The following is a 15640-nucleotide window of genomic DNA, read 5'->3' as shown; positions in this document are numbered from 1 at the left end:
AAAGTTATATTCGTTGAACTAGTCAAGAAATTACCCCCTACCGTTTTGTGGAACCTGAAGGTTCATTACCGCGCTAACAAGAGCCCGCAACTTTATCTGTGTTAACGCGGTTGAATCTACTATATATCTTCACACCCTGCTTCTCTAAGATCCACTTCTGTATTATCTCCCAATTTCAGTCTAAACCTCCATGTGGTTTCCTTCCTGTAAGTTTTTCAGCAAAAATGTTTCATGCATTTTCATCTCTCCCATGTGTGTTACCTATCTCTCACAATCCAATTTTCCTTGATTGTATCACCCCCAAAGCTCCTTTTCTACGAAATTTTGTGTTGCGTCGTAGCAAACCACGAATTTAAATCGAGCTGTTTCCGCACACCCACACGACTTATCAGTGGTTCGCTAAGATCCGTCAGAAAAAGTGACACACCACAAGAGATCATGGAATAGAAGCCTATTTTTTAGCAAAACCACATCCCAGTAGTCTTTTTACCAACAGGATCAGACACATGGCCTTACTGAATCCATTCTCTTCTTGATTTAATCAAGAATACTGTTTTAAGTCATTATTGCCATTGTAAGTGTACGAATATGTAGTAGTGGTCATGACACTTTTGTATTACTATTTTGCTTTCAATAATAAACATAAGGATTCTACGTTCCACGAAATGCCCCTTAATATGCAATATTTGTTTGCAGAGACTTGCAGCCCGAGGCCGAAGCCAGTTTGTATACACGATGTATGTGTGCGCGAAGTTGCCTGGTCCAAGCCATATAACTGTGCTGACTGGAAGTAGCGTCGCGACGCCCGTGCATTTCAGTCGGCTCACAGCCTCCGACCATAGCGGACGTCTTCACCTCGACGTCGATAATAAGCCGGCGAAAGGTTACGTTAAGTTAACGACAAGTGCTTGTTTTGGAAGTTCTCATTGGCAGGTGGAGCCTCTACTATATGAAAGAAATAGCAAGGTAAGAGGAAAGTGACAGATATATTCAATTTACACATTTGTGAAGTGATGTTTTTTATGTTTTGTATGCATATTAGGCGTTTTATGGCCCGCTTCATTTCTTTGAATACTGTAGGAAGGAACGAGACAATTTAGGCATTAATTCTTTTTACGATTTGGTCGTAAATTTCGAGAAGGCAGTAAAAAAAGAAGTGTGTTTTTATTGTAAAACACGATTTCCTGAGTCATAAAATAGGCACCAAAGAATATTTTATTTTCTGCAACATTAGAATTAAAATCATTGTGTTGTGTGAGTAATTTGACTTGTAGTGTTCATGTTGTTCTGTGTCTCTTCAAATAGATTTTAATTTATAAGATATAGTAAAAAAAATTGAAATTATGAGTATGTGATGAGTTTTAAATTATTCTCTGCTTAGCAATATCGTATCCTGATGCACGTAAGTGGCGTCCCTTTTAGGACTAATCTTACATGTGTAGGTCCTACTATAGCCGCTATTTTCCGATCTTTACGATTTGATTTTGATCAGGATATGAAATATCTCAAGAAACAATGTAGACGGTTTCGGTAGTATTTGAAGAACACATTCACTGAGGCCCAGTAATTTAAGCCATATGGCCCTATATCGTATTGTGCCTTTTAGTCTCCTCGTACGAAACATAAGTCACAGTTTATTAATTCTGTTTCGTTACCGCATACTCGTACTTTCGAAAATTATGACCGTTTAGTGTTTTTCGATATAATTTATATTTAACAGGGTATGTTAACGATATTCAGTTACGCTTAAAGGCCACAAATATTAATTTATATTTCTATTCGTGCAGAATATTAATGCTCTATTTCAACGTTAGTAATTTCATTCATTTCCAAATCAATAAATCGTGCAGGATGAATAAGCGTAATATATTAGGCAAGATGAACATGAATGCTTTATTCATTTCTGTAGGACTTCACGCAGTGTAGTTCACTTATCTCAGCCAGATGTCACATAATGCATTTCACTTACATCAGTTGAGCTATGGCGCGGCCTATCCAGATCTTAATACATATGTGTCGATTTCGTTGTAATGGAAGCCCATACATAAGACGTAAACAAAAAAAATCCTGTTCATAATATATTTTTCCTTGGCACTGCAGCCCCAGTGGGCCTAAGCCTACCTCCATGAACTTCTCCGTTCACTTCGGTTTTTCTAGATCTTACACATTCGGTAGGACTCCTTGGGCGGGTGATCAGCTCGTCGCAAGGCCTCTACCTGTACACAAACACAGAAAAACGCACGCACACAAACTAAACATCCGTGCCCTGAGTGGGGTTCGAACCCACGATCCCGGTTTCCAAACGAGCGAAGACAGTACATGCCTTAGATCGCTCGGCTGCCGTGACGGGCGTTCATAATATTTAATAATATTAATTTATATTAAATTATCTAATGGAGCCGGAGTAGCGCAGTCGGTATAGCGCCTGGCTACGGGCTGGGCGACCGGGAGGTCGGAGTTCGAGTCCCGGTAATGTCAACTTTTTTCTTCTCTCGCTGTCGTCCATACCAGCTCTGGGGTCTACCCAACCTGCTATCCAATGGGTAACAAAGGCTCTTTCCCCGGGGTTAAAGCGGCCGGGGCGTGAAGCTGATCATTCATCTCCAGTTAATGCTAAGGTCAAGAAAATGTGGATCTATACATCCATTCCCCATACGTCTTCATGGCATAATGATTAATTAATTAAGCACAAGAACAACTTTTAACTCTCTAATATAACTTGCATCGTCCAATCCAGTTGCTCTGCCTAATGATTTGCCTTTAGGGGGTTTACATTTCGACCGTGGTTCATTCTAGTGTCTATCACTGGACACACGAAAACTTTCTCCGCATTGTAACCCTGAAGTTAGTTACCACATTTTGCACACCGTTACAATGTACTAATTTTACATCAGTTGTCTAAGTCCATTTTCTTTACAGATAACGAGCTAGTTACATCATTAGAAAGTTCTATCAATTTCTGTGGTCGTCAAATATAAGGTTATCTTTGTCTTACACTGGATTGAAGGCTTCCAATCCCGCTGGAGGAGCTAATGCTTGTCCGATTTTCTTTGTATTGTCCAATATAGGCGAGTCTTTGTGATGAAGTGATCCTGCACATGTAGATTCGCACAGTATATCCTAGACTAGAGGTGACCAGTGCTCGAATTGGGCCCATTATTTAAGATGAGCGGTAAATTCATGATTTCCCATGCATTAGTAAAGGTTTCTGGATGTCGTGTAACTGGTACTGTATACAGAATTCTGCCTATACAAGTATTATTCTTTCGCGCGTATTAATTGCTGATTCCATGTGGAATTAGATAAGCACTCATTGGAATATCTGTTTGGCAATTGTTACATATCATCACTTAGTGATCAAAAGATGAAAAGATTGGCAGGACATTTAGCACGAATGGGAGATAGGAATGTATTTAGGATATTGGTGGGAAAACCAGAAGGAAAGAGGCCTCTAGGAAGACCAAGACGTAGGCGGGTCGATAATATTAAAATGGATCTCAGAAAGATAGAATGGGGTGATCTGGACTGAATTGCTCTGGCTCAGGATAGGGACCAGTGGAGGGCTCTTGTGAACACGGCAATGAACTTTCGGGTTCCATAAAATGCTCTGAAGTTTTCGAGTAGCTGCACAACTGGCGGCTTCTCAAGAAAGGCTCAGTCCGAAATCCCTTATGTAGCTCCAACAGTGTAATGTTCTGGGTAGCTCTACTTGATTTTGTGTTACTTAACACTGAAAAAAGTTGACAAATTAGCGCTTAGATTATTTTCTGAGCAGAATTCCAAATTTTGAATCTCCTTTATACAACCATTATATAACCATTACCGAGCAATTGCTACAATAGCATTCCCATAACAATAGCCGACAATGAGTGTAGCAATTGTTTCTTGCAGATGATGTCTGAAGTGAAATCCGTTGCTTAGTGACGAAGCGAAATGACATTCTGGAACTTGTATTAAAGTAGCATAATCACACTAATTTGTGCTTCGGTGCTTCTAATGGTTGCGGAGGTGGTATGCATGAGGTGAACATGCCTTCATAGTTTATTAATCGGCATGTTTACGGTAGTCAACTTACACAGGAGTGCACTTAAATATGTGTAATTAATTTTCCAGTAATCCTATTAAGTACTAGCGAAAGAAAGTAGGAATCTATAACAACTTCCCATCTAATCGTCTGTAAAGTGAATAGCAATGTAGTTGCTTGTAAGGGTAGATGAAATACAGGGTGTACAACAGTTACATTTCCTTTTTATCTCAATGCTGTTACCGTTCACAGTGAAGTGAACGCTTCCGGTAGCTTCTGCATTTCAGTCTGTCTGTACAAGGAGTACAAACTGCACGTATCTGACGCACCGCTACAGTTCATGCTCTTATACTAGTGTGAACCACTCGGTTACGTATGTCTCCGACGTTTTGTGTCGGAACCTCCCTTCTGGGCCAAAGAATCAACCCCAGTTACACGTCAATATTCGTCAGTGTTGTGTTCTAAAACGTGATAATTCTTAGATAGAGGTAGTTGAAATAGCGAGTGTTAATGAACAATTTAATTACTTGGTGTGATTACATAAAATATATTATGGCATGTAGACCCGTTACTGAGATACGCAGATATACAACAGCTGTTACTAAGTAAAGGCTTCGCAAGCACGTGTATTTGTACGGCAACAGTTGGAAACAGCAACAGAGGAACAGTGTTTTCTGTGCGGTTCGTGTCAAGATGTTATAAGCAGGACAGTTAGTTCAAATGGAGCATTGCTGTAGTTGAGGCCTCCAGTTGTATGTGAATTGTGGTTGTGATCTGGTAAGGAAACCAGCAAACCTCTTGACCGTTTGCTGAAGAGAAATATGCTGAAGGTCAGTTTACTCTTTGAGGCGTAAAATTCATCTAAATATTATTTTAAAATTTAGTTGGTATCTCACAATAGCACACAGCATCTCTGTTACGAAGATATACCAGCTATCTCTTTCTGGATATCGTCCCAGTTTATAATGAGAACCATACATGATCAGGTCAGGTTAAGTGGTACATACAATACGGAGTGGGCTCTGGAGGCATAGAAGTAATGGACTTCATGTAGCAGAGCCCTTCTTGAGAAGATTCGAGGCTGGTACCTCAAGTTTAGACCGTTACCGCCATACCAACCTTCTTCTTATCGTGAAGTAGTTACTGCTCGTCATTATTTCACGATGTTTGTAGTCAGGTTCTTCTTCTTAACCCATGTCTGACTTCCCGAAACAGAATCTACGTTTATCATCATCCATGTCTGTTTGAACTGCGTGCCTCTCTTTAACTGACCGTGCAGAAATGCGGATCTCTGGAAGTGTCCTAAATGAAGCACTTGATTCCTCCAATTGATATTCACTTCCAAGAAAGCATATCAACGGAAGAGAAATTACGTTGAATTCAGTATATTCAGTGCCAGGTGGAAGTTACGAAGCACCGTCATGTAGATTGCATTACAGAATCTCTTTTGAAAGAGACAGAGAGAGAAAGACTTCTCTAGTTTATACATAGTCTTGAGAACTTACTCAATTAATATCCTGGTAATCGTATCCACCGAATGAAAGTTTTGCGTACAGGCAATCTTGATCGATTTGGTTACCACAGCAACTGATGTCTGAACGAAACCGGTATACACGCTAATAAGTGAACTTAGCTGTTCATTTATTGCTGTTCTCTTCGAAACTAATTTACGGTCTCTTCCACGTCAATTATAATTGAATTTAAATGCAAGCAAGATTTCTCAGCAAGTAATTCGATCATGTTATTGTTGTGTAACAAATATTCCACACCAGCCAGAGAGACGCTGCCGATTTTATTATAATCCAACTGAAGTCCATTCTTCACATATGTGTCTATGTGTATATGTATTCCTAAAAATCCCTTAGTCACTAAATCAATCTTTATCTCTGGGGTAGGTGATAGGCAAGACAGATCGATTTGTATAATGTATACAGCGATCTGTGCCCCGCTTTTTTCAATGATTGGTAATCGTTTAATACGTGCAGGGATCACTATTCTGCGGTACGTCGGTAAGTACGAATGATGAGTAAGGACATAAAGCAGGCTTAATCACCTTCTCGAAGGGAAGTCTGTCTTGGGAACGTAAGAGTTGTTCAGTTAGTCAAGCTGAAGCACTACTAAAATTCATATTCCATAACTACAAAACTGGAACCTGAGGCGGGTTAGCACAGTCAGTATAGTGACAGGCTATGGGCTGGGCGACCGAGGTATCGGAGTTCTATTCCCGGTAAGGTCAAGAATTTTCACTTCTCCATGTTGTTCAGACGAGCCCTGGGGTCCACCCAACCTCCTATCCGATGTATATCACGGGCTCTTTCCCCGAGGATAAAGCGGCCGGAGTGTGAATCTGACCACTCACATCTAACTAGTGCTGAGGTCAAGAGAATATGGGTGTATACATGCACTCCCCCATACGCCTTCATGGCGTAGTGCTTAATTAGTTAAGCACAGGGACAATTTAACATTTTTTTTTTCGTCCCTTGGCACTACAGCCCCAGTGGGCCTCTAGGCCTACCTCCATGAACTTCTCCGTTCACTTCGGTTTTTCTAAATCTTACACATTCGGTAGGACTCCTTGGGCGGGTGATCAGCTCGTCGCAAAGCCTATACCTGTACACAAACACAGAAAAACGCACACACACAAACTAAACATCCATGCCCTGAGTTGGATTCGAACCCACGATCCCAGTTTCCAAGCGAGCGAAGACAGCACATGCCCAGTTTTACCTTTACCTTTACAAAATCGGAATAGAGAAGAAGGGATATTACGCACCGAATGCGCCATTTAATCCTATAAAAAGGGTAACATGAAAATCAGGGGACACGCGGTAACGTAGTTGGTTGCGGCACTATGCTACAAGCCGGAAGGTCGCGGTTTCGATTCCCGGTGAAGTGACTGGATTTTTCATTTGACCTGATCCTTCCAATCGCACTATGGCCTTGGGGTCGACTCCGCATCTAACATAAATTAGTACCAGGAATCTTCCTTGGGGTATGAAGGGCGGGCGGCGCTTAAGGCTGACAACCTCACCCCCTTCTGTGAGCCGACTGTCTAGTAAATATGTGAGCCTCGTTGTCTGACGACCCTATGGGCCTCCACGGCCTGTAACAGGGAGAGATTTTTACTGGATCCTGGTTTAAAAATAAAAATGTTTTAAATGAATATTATTAATATCTAAATATTGTCTAAGATTCTGTTTTCCGAGGTGTGACGCGGTGTAGTTCGATGCCAACGTACCAACCAAAGCGGAACGAATATTCATTTACACTGCAGTGAGATCCTCACACTTCACGTATGTTTTTTTTAAGTCATTAAAAAGTAATTGTAATATTTTCGGTAATTATCCACTTGTGGGTTCGATTAGGCTCGCGGGTTGCTAATTGCAAAGTGTATTTCCATGCTGTATAATTATTACCAAACAGCCATGACGTAAAGGCATGTCCTGCAAAATAAGCGAATGTAACACAAAGAGCGGCAAGGGGATGAGGTGAATTGCGAAGGATAGACTGAATCGTAAACACTGTCATATGACACATAAATATAGCCTGCAGATAATGTCCTGTGAAAGCTATTGGCTGGTCCTCATACTGACAAAGAACAGAAATGTAATATTCCCTAATAGTTGATATAACCTAGTCTATTCCATTTCACACACCCCAACACACGTACGTGTATCTTTGTTTGAGTTTTACACTCCCTGAGGGTTTAATCATACGATGTTATAGCGTGGAGTTCACTGCTTTTCTCTGTTCTCGTTTAGTGTTTTTTAAGCTTTCAGGAAAGGATTTTAAATTGCCTTTCTTTTTTATTTTCTGATCTTCATTAATTTCTAGGAACACTACATATATCTGGAATGCTATGAAGAAGTACAATTCAGTGTGCATGTATGTTGCATATGATATGCATGGCTATATATTGCCGACAGAGAAATCAAGGCAAGGAGTACCTGCTGTCCCAACCGTTAACTTTCTCTAACGCTTTAGGACCCTAATGCGCAATTATGCTTGCAGAACACTGAAGAAAGCGAAGAAAGAAAAGAAGGAGAGTAAAAATAGGAAAATGAGAAGATGAAGAAAGATGCAGGAGGAAGAGGAGATGGAGTAGGAGAGGAAAATGACTAAACAATAAAGGGGAGGAGATGGATGAAAGAAGTAGCAATAAAAACAAGGAGAATAGAAAGAAAAATTTATGTGTAAGAGAAGGATTTTCATGACAAAAATGGTATAACTATCTCCGTAACAGGCCGTGGAGGCCCATAGGGTTGTGAGACGTCGAGGCTCCCACATTTCCTATAAAATCGGCTCAGAGATGGCGGTGAGATTGTCCGCCTTACGCGCCGGCCGTCCTTTACCCCCCAGGAAGATTCCTGGTACTCATTTCTTTTAGAGGCTGAGCCGACTCCAGGGCGATAGAGAAAGTGGAAGTATAAGGTCAATTGAAAAAATCCAGTGACCTCATCGTGACTTGAGTCCGCGACCTTCCGCTACCGCGTGCCCCCAGAATGAACATTCATTCATTCATCAGTAATCTCTAAGACGACAGGTCTCTTCCAAAACAGTTCCTCCACTTAATGCGATCTCTAGCTTTCTCCTTCAAATAAAAATATCCTCTTCTGTCCCCAAGGTCATCCAGCATCTTCTTACGTCTTCTTCCTCGTCTTCTGCTCAATTTTATCCGCCACTCCGGTTTGTTTTGTCTCCAGATGAAACATCTCGCATACATGGTATCTCTGTTTTTGGAAAGAGACTATCCAGGAAAAGTGATAATGTGGTAGTTTTTCCATTTGCTTTCCACATCGCAGTACAACAGCCGTTCAAACCACTCTGATCACGCCTGTAGCTATACGAACTTGAACCATCTCGAGCATCATTTGCTATGTGCTTCAAGTCGCTGCTGATGACGCTGCTTCCGGCATCAGTTTTTGGTGTCTCTCTTCGTCTGACGCCTACCCTTTGACCTGTCCAGCAAGGAAGGCTCTGCCAGTAACTATGCTACCGCTGGTACAGCTCTCAGGGTTCTTGGCATACTCAAACCCCCTCACCACGATAAGGTGGAGACACCAACGAGAGGGGAAGGAATGAACATATATCTAAAAAAAATGGGTCATGCATTGACACACAAATATTAACCAATGTTATTATCATACTCGTATATGAAACATGACTGAGTGTACGAAATCTGATTTTATGGGAAGGTTTTACAATTATATACTTTTAACATTTTTTCTTTCACCATCTATGTATTTTTAGGGAGCCTGGATAGCGCAGTGAGTATAGCGACTGGCTAGGGGCTGAACGACCAAGGGGTCGGAATTCGAATCTCGGTAGGGTCTAGAATTTTCTCCTGTCCACCTTGTCCAGACAGGTTCTGGGTTTTACCCAGCCCCCTATGCAATGAATACCGAGGGTAAAGAGACCGGGGAGTGAAGCTGACAATTCACCTCCAACTAGTGCCGAGATCAAGAAAATGTGGATATGTACATCCACTCCCCCATACACCTTCATGGAGTAGTGCTTAATTAGTTAAGCGCGGGGACAATTTTACCTTTCCTCTCTCTTCTGTGAACTAAATTCAAACAAAATTGAGGCCAGACGAAACGTTTCTTTCCCCTTCTTCTGAGTTATTTCTGTAAAAGTGATATATTTGTACTATCAAGCGAGAGAGTGATGTTTTCTTTAGGTCAGCAGTTGCCGTTTGTTTCTGACATCATGAAACAGTAAAATACGAAGCAGGGAACAAAACGAACGTTAACGTAACTTGCATGGCACGCAACAGTACGTACTTGTGATACTGCCTCCATGAGAATTCCCCATGTGCAATGTTCTAAATGAGTTTGTTATGTCATTATACCTAACACAGATGGTTATGGGAGCGATGTCGCTCTAGGCTTGAGTTCCGCAGGGAACTGTTCTGACACTCAACTAAATTACCTGCTTCGCCGAACAAGGATTTTTTTGGGTATCCTCAATTACTCCTGGCAAATGTTAGGATGCCAGTCATGGTAGCCGAGCGGTGTAAGGCATGTACTGTCTTCGCTCGCTTGGAAACCGGCATCGTGGGTTCGAATCCCACTCAGGGCATGGATGTTTAGTTTGTGTGTGTGCGTTTTTCTGTGTTTGTGTACAGGTAGAGGCCTTGTGACGAGCTGATCACCCGCCCAAGGGTCCTACCGAATGTATAAGATTTAGAAAAACCGAAGTGAACGGAGAAGTTCATGGAGGTAGGCCTAGGTCCACTGGGGCTGTAGTGCCAAGGAAAAAAAAAGTCAGGATAGGATCCTGGAGCAGTCTAATATTGCCTCTTTTCAAATCTTTACCTCCTCATCGTTAATGATTCTCTCATCTAACTCGAACGTTAGAATCATTTAGAGGCTTTTGCACAAGAATTTGCATGTAAGTGTTCATCCTCACGTTGCGGAATTTTGTGCTACAGGTCTGTGTTAAACACTGTACAACCAAATCTAAATTTATATTACAGCAAATCATTAGTGTTTCTAGAAAAGAGCTATGAAATTTCCAAATTTGCTTATGTAATCTCATAATCTTTATTTTATTCTCGTACTTATTTTCAGTATACTTAAAAAGGTTTCAGCTGTTCAGTTTTCAGTGAGGTGATCAACGAGCAATGTGTAGATTCTAAAAGGTTCTGACGATGGTGTATAATACTCAGAATTACTGGACTCTGTCCATCGTCCAGTATTTTAAAAACAAGAATACAAAATATTTCGAAAATTGAATCTAGTGGTCCAGTGACAGAAGTTGGCTCTTTCAAAGGAACCCAACAGAGCAGGTGTCTCCCACCCTCTCACATGAGAATGGAAACAGATCCAGTTTCCAGTGTTTTCTAGTTTTTAGAATACCGGACGACGGGCGGAGTCCGAAACTCCTATAATTCCGAGCGAGTAATGAGTTGAAAGAGCCGGTCACGGTAGCTGAGCGGTCTAAAGCAGGCACTGTATTCGAATCCCACTCAGGGCATGGATGTAGTGTGTGCGCGTGCGCGCGTTTTTCTGTGTTTGTATACAGGTAGTGGCCTTACGAATAGCTGATCACCCGCCCAAGGAGTCACACCGAATATCTAAGATCTAGTAAACCGAAGTGAAACAGAGAGTTTCATGGAGGTAGGCCAAGACCGAAAATTGGCTGAAGCGCCAAAGAAGAAAATGAGTTGGAAAGAATGTAGATAGAAGCAGTCGTGGTTTAATTTGTGGTACTCTCGTAGAGTTTGCCTGAAGGCGCTGAGGAAAACCACAAAAGCAAAGGGTCATGATAGATGACCCCTACCATTAAGGTGCCAAAGAATTGATGCCTGTAGTGAACAAGTTTGTAAATCCCTGTTCTATTACATTTGGTTGGTGATGATCATGAAAATAGAAATAAACAAAACATATTGGTCGTCATTATTTATTGAATCGACTGCTCTCATACACGTAGAGTGCCATTAGATCAGAAGCAATAAAGCGGTAATTGCGTGCGCATGCGCATGTCGCCTGACAGTGCGATAGGAAAACGTACCTTGATAGCAGCAGGCACGTAACCGAGCTTTCAAAAAATGAAGACAAGAAATAGAATACTCCTAGCCTAAAGCGAAATTGATTTAAGTGAGGTGTTACATAAAAAACGATGTGTTTGGTGGGAGGGGTGGTTGCAAGAACAGTGAAATGTTCACTTGTTCAGTTTGCAATGCTGCATGATAAATTACCATCACCCTTCGATGTTTGAAAATTCTCCACATTTGTACAGCATTCAGAATATTCAGGTCAGTGAAAAATGAACATCAGATTTTAATCACTCGCATATGTTGTCTGTATTTCACAATTTGAATTGATCTTCCTTTTATCAGAAAAGCTGGTTATTTAAAATTTGTTTTCATATTAGGCTTTCTCGGTGGGTGCGAGTTCGAAGGAAAGTATCCCATTGTCGCGCCATAGCTCAAGAAGTTAGTCGCTGGCTTCCCACCGCAGCAGCCCGGGTTCGATCCCGGGGTCTGGTCAAGTGGGATTTGTGGTGGACAAAGTGGCGCTGGGCTAGGTTTTCTCCGAGTACTTCTGTTTCCCCTGACAATCTTCATTCCACCAATTGGTCCACAATCACCCTCACCTATCATCTGGGGCTGGTACAATAGGCCAGAAGTGGCCGCAATACAAGGGACTTAGTCCCACCCCACTAGCAATAATAAAAAAAATAAAAGGTATCCCAATCCTTGCCATTTGTGATCGTGTCCGAATATTCGGCCATTCTTCTTCTTCTGTAATGTAGCCGTGTTTCTTAGTAATGCTCATTACATAAGCGTTCGGCGACGAAATACCTGCCGTTCTCTGGGTGCTTACCACTTGTTCAGTTGATAGTAATCTTCGAGCGCACAAAATGCATCTGTTGTAACGAACGTCGTGACGTCCGTTGTAGAAATAAACAAGAGAGGCGAATGCTACGCTTTCTTCTCGCTCCACTGCAGACAAAAACTACGCACCGCATTCTGCAATTGTGTGGTGTCCTCAGCAACGTCTGTCATAAAGTACGTTCGTTACAGCAGACTCGTTTTGTGCGCTCGTGTGGCCCCAGCCTAATTCCTCTTTTTATGAGACCAAATTACAAATAATTTTAAAAAGGAAATGATTGATGAATTTGGTAATGAAAAACGGAACCCTAATTAGTTGCAAATGAGATAATTCGCAAAATTTATATGTAACATTTTGAATGGTAAATATAGCTCAGAAATATAACATTATTTTCAAACTTTCTTGAGTTTATGTCGTACAGTGTGCGTCCTATGCCGTTTATGCATAGAGGCAAGCCTTTACAGGTTGCGCAAATTATGAAATATTTTAATGGCAGCATTTCCTGTTCTTATCTTGCTGTTATGAAACAATCAGCCATGTCTTGTATAACCTGTACCACTAAACATGTCAGTAAAAGCCTCTTTTGATTTCTCCCGGCAATGTTCCATTGAACACTTTTAAGGTTTCAAATTAATTATATTCAAATTATATTGCCCTTTTTTATTGCTAGTGGGTTGGGACTAAGTCCCTTGTACTGTGGCCTATTGTACCAGCCCCAGATGATAGGCGACGATGATTGTGGAGCTACTGGTGGAATGATGATCGGCAGGGGAAACCGAAGTACTCGGAGAAAACCTGCCCCAGCGCCACTTTGTCCACCACAAATCCCACTTGACCAGACCCGGGATCGAACCCGTGCCGCCGCGATAGGAATCCAGCGACTAACCACTTGAGCTATGGCGCGGCTTATATTGCCCTTACTGTTTGCGCACAGTACATCTCTGTTTTGGAAAAGTATCAGCCTGGCTGAGTAGTCTTCGACGGTGAAATTATTGCTTTTATGTTTCTTCCCTAACAGTGGTATCTCGACTCATTCCCATATAAGAAAATCTTTCCTCCATGGTCTTTAGCCCTCAAGCGAACTATACCGACCGAGCGACCGTCGCTTGTCGGCGAAGTTAATGCCAACTTTTGCGGATAGAGGGTGTCGCGTGTTCAGCGCAACGGATCCCCACGGCCGTTAATTTCGGTTTTTGTATACCGGACATTTAAGAAAATATCAGTCTCATTATCATATCTTCTACAAATAAACTATTATTTTCGTTGTGCTAAATTTTCGGCATATCTTAAAATATAGGACTACTTCCGAAGTTGATGTATTTTCGTCTGTGAAATCGCCCTTTATATTCTACCAAAATTTTCGCGGGATTTGAGTGCGTGTTACTATGTTTAAAATTAACAGGATCTTGGAAGCATAACATGTGAGGTTATCACAGCGGTCAATGTTAATATTATTCTGGGATGTGACAGACTGAAATCTCGTGGTTAGTTGGCAATATCTGAGAGTATTCTGCTTCCGCCGTCTTTATTTTAAACCTTGAAGATAGCATATTGATACCTATCTTACACCAGAATACATTGTGTCACATCCCTGAAGAAGGTAGTCTTTGAAGGCGAAACTGTTGATTTTGTACTGCTGCTGATTGCGGGACACTGAAACGCGTGTGCATTTTTCGGCGCGTTTCTTCATGTTTGGCGCACGGTGATGAGACAGCTGCTTTTGCTCTTCTGCCGTTGCCGAAAGCGTGCAACACACGTATCTACTTAGAAATGTAGCAGCTTAGTTCACAGCTCGGGACTACTTCATTAATTATACCACTGCTTTCCATACTCACCGCGTCTTAATTATCCCGATGACTGACGTCGCTATGGGCTGTGCACTTCACATAAATTAATTCTATATCCTGATTGGATATGCTTAGCCGGAAATGTTGAAATGCTTCAGTGCAGACTGGATATGATGTGGACGGCACCGAGAATGTTAAGAACAAGATAAATGACTTCAAGATACTGATATGAATCAACAACGGCATTCGCTGGAGAGATGATGTTATCAAAATTAATTTAACTGATCAGCGAGTAGTTTCATATAGGCCTGTAGCTAGTGTTATGAATTTTGGAAGAAATTACTTAACGAGGAATTTCATAACCTGTGCTCTTCTCCTGGTATTCAACTGATTACCCAACTCTGTAGAACTGAGTTCTTGAGAAGCCGCCAGTCGCTCAGCTACTCGGCCAGTCGGTCGGAAGAATTACTGCTGGGTCTCGCCAGCACAGTCAATCTTGGTTTCGTGTCCTATCGGGACTCATGGACATACTTTTGTTGTTTCCAGAATTGTACACGTTTTGAAATAGGGCCTCCTATTCAATGAGAGGATGGTCGCTCCCCCTCTACGGGGGAGCGAGTCAGGGCGCTCGATCACTGAAGTACTTCCCAACATTTTATGGAACCCGAAGGTTCATTGCCGTGTTCGCAAGACCCCTCCACTTGTCCCTATCCTGAGCCAGATAATTCCAGTCCTCACAACTCCACCCTGTTCCCCTCAGATTAATTTTTAGGGTGTTAAGTTTTTGCGTAGTAAAAAACTTACAGGTCACATTGGACGGAGTGATTTATAATTTGTAATTGTTATTGTGACGGACCAGAATGAAACAAATCAAACTCATAGACTACTTTCCTTGTTTTGAAAAAATTAAGTGATGCTTAGGAGATTTCCTTGCTGTTTGTGTGTTTGTTTGTCTGCATGTCTGCCTATCTATTCCCTTAATTTAAAAATAAAAGCTTATAAGATCAATTTGCTGTCTGCATATCCCCCCCCCAATATTATCGTTTTCTGTGGGGATCCATGTCGTGCTAAAGGAAAGCAGAAGACTAGTTCTTCCCAGAACTGCTTATGCTCTCTTACTTTCCTCCCTAGGTGTTCCTTGTATCATTCTTTCTGTCTTTCCCACCAAAATTCCATTTGCAGTCTTTGTATGAAATTAGTTGGTAATATATGGGAACAGCCGCGTTCTAGAAAGCTGAAATGTAGACCTCGAAGAGAATTTCGCAAGTAATTAATTTACTTTTCCACCTGAAGAAAATGAATTGTAATTGTTCAGCTTTCTTCACCTAAAAATCTTACTTAAGGCGGAATTTCTGGTTCATGAGAAGCTCCAGTAAATTTTGTTTAAATTAAAGTTATTTTGTTTTCTCAAGAAACGGGAGTCCAGGGGCCTAACTGCGGCTGAATGCTTGCTTGAGTAAGCACCACAGACTATTTAGTTTGTTGCAGTT

The 15640-nt window shown here is 41.5% G+C and overlaps 1 protein-coding gene across 1 annotated transcript in view; it reads left to right on the top strand.

The window, feature by feature from the left end:
- Positions 1-15640, top strand: part of LOC111870795 (Down syndrome cell adhesion molecule-like protein Dscam2) — a gene marked incomplete in the record, with an annotated part of 574710 nt that overhangs the window by 199652 nt on the left and 359418 nt on the right. Inside the window, 1 exon segment of the mRNA XM_023863339.2 lies at positions 713-966. Coding sequence (XP_023719107.1) covers positions 950-966 — 17 coding nt within the window.

Source organism: Cryptotermes secundus, unplaced genomic scaffold (assembly GCF_002891405.2).
Source record: "Cryptotermes secundus unplaced genomic scaffold, Csec_1.0 scaffold499, whole genome shotgun sequence".
NCBI lineage: Eukaryota > Metazoa > Arthropoda > Insecta > Blattodea > Kalotermitidae > Cryptotermes > Cryptotermes secundus.
The sequence above is the reverse complement of the archived record's forward strand: the minus strand, read 5'-3'. Positions and strand labels throughout refer to the sequence as shown.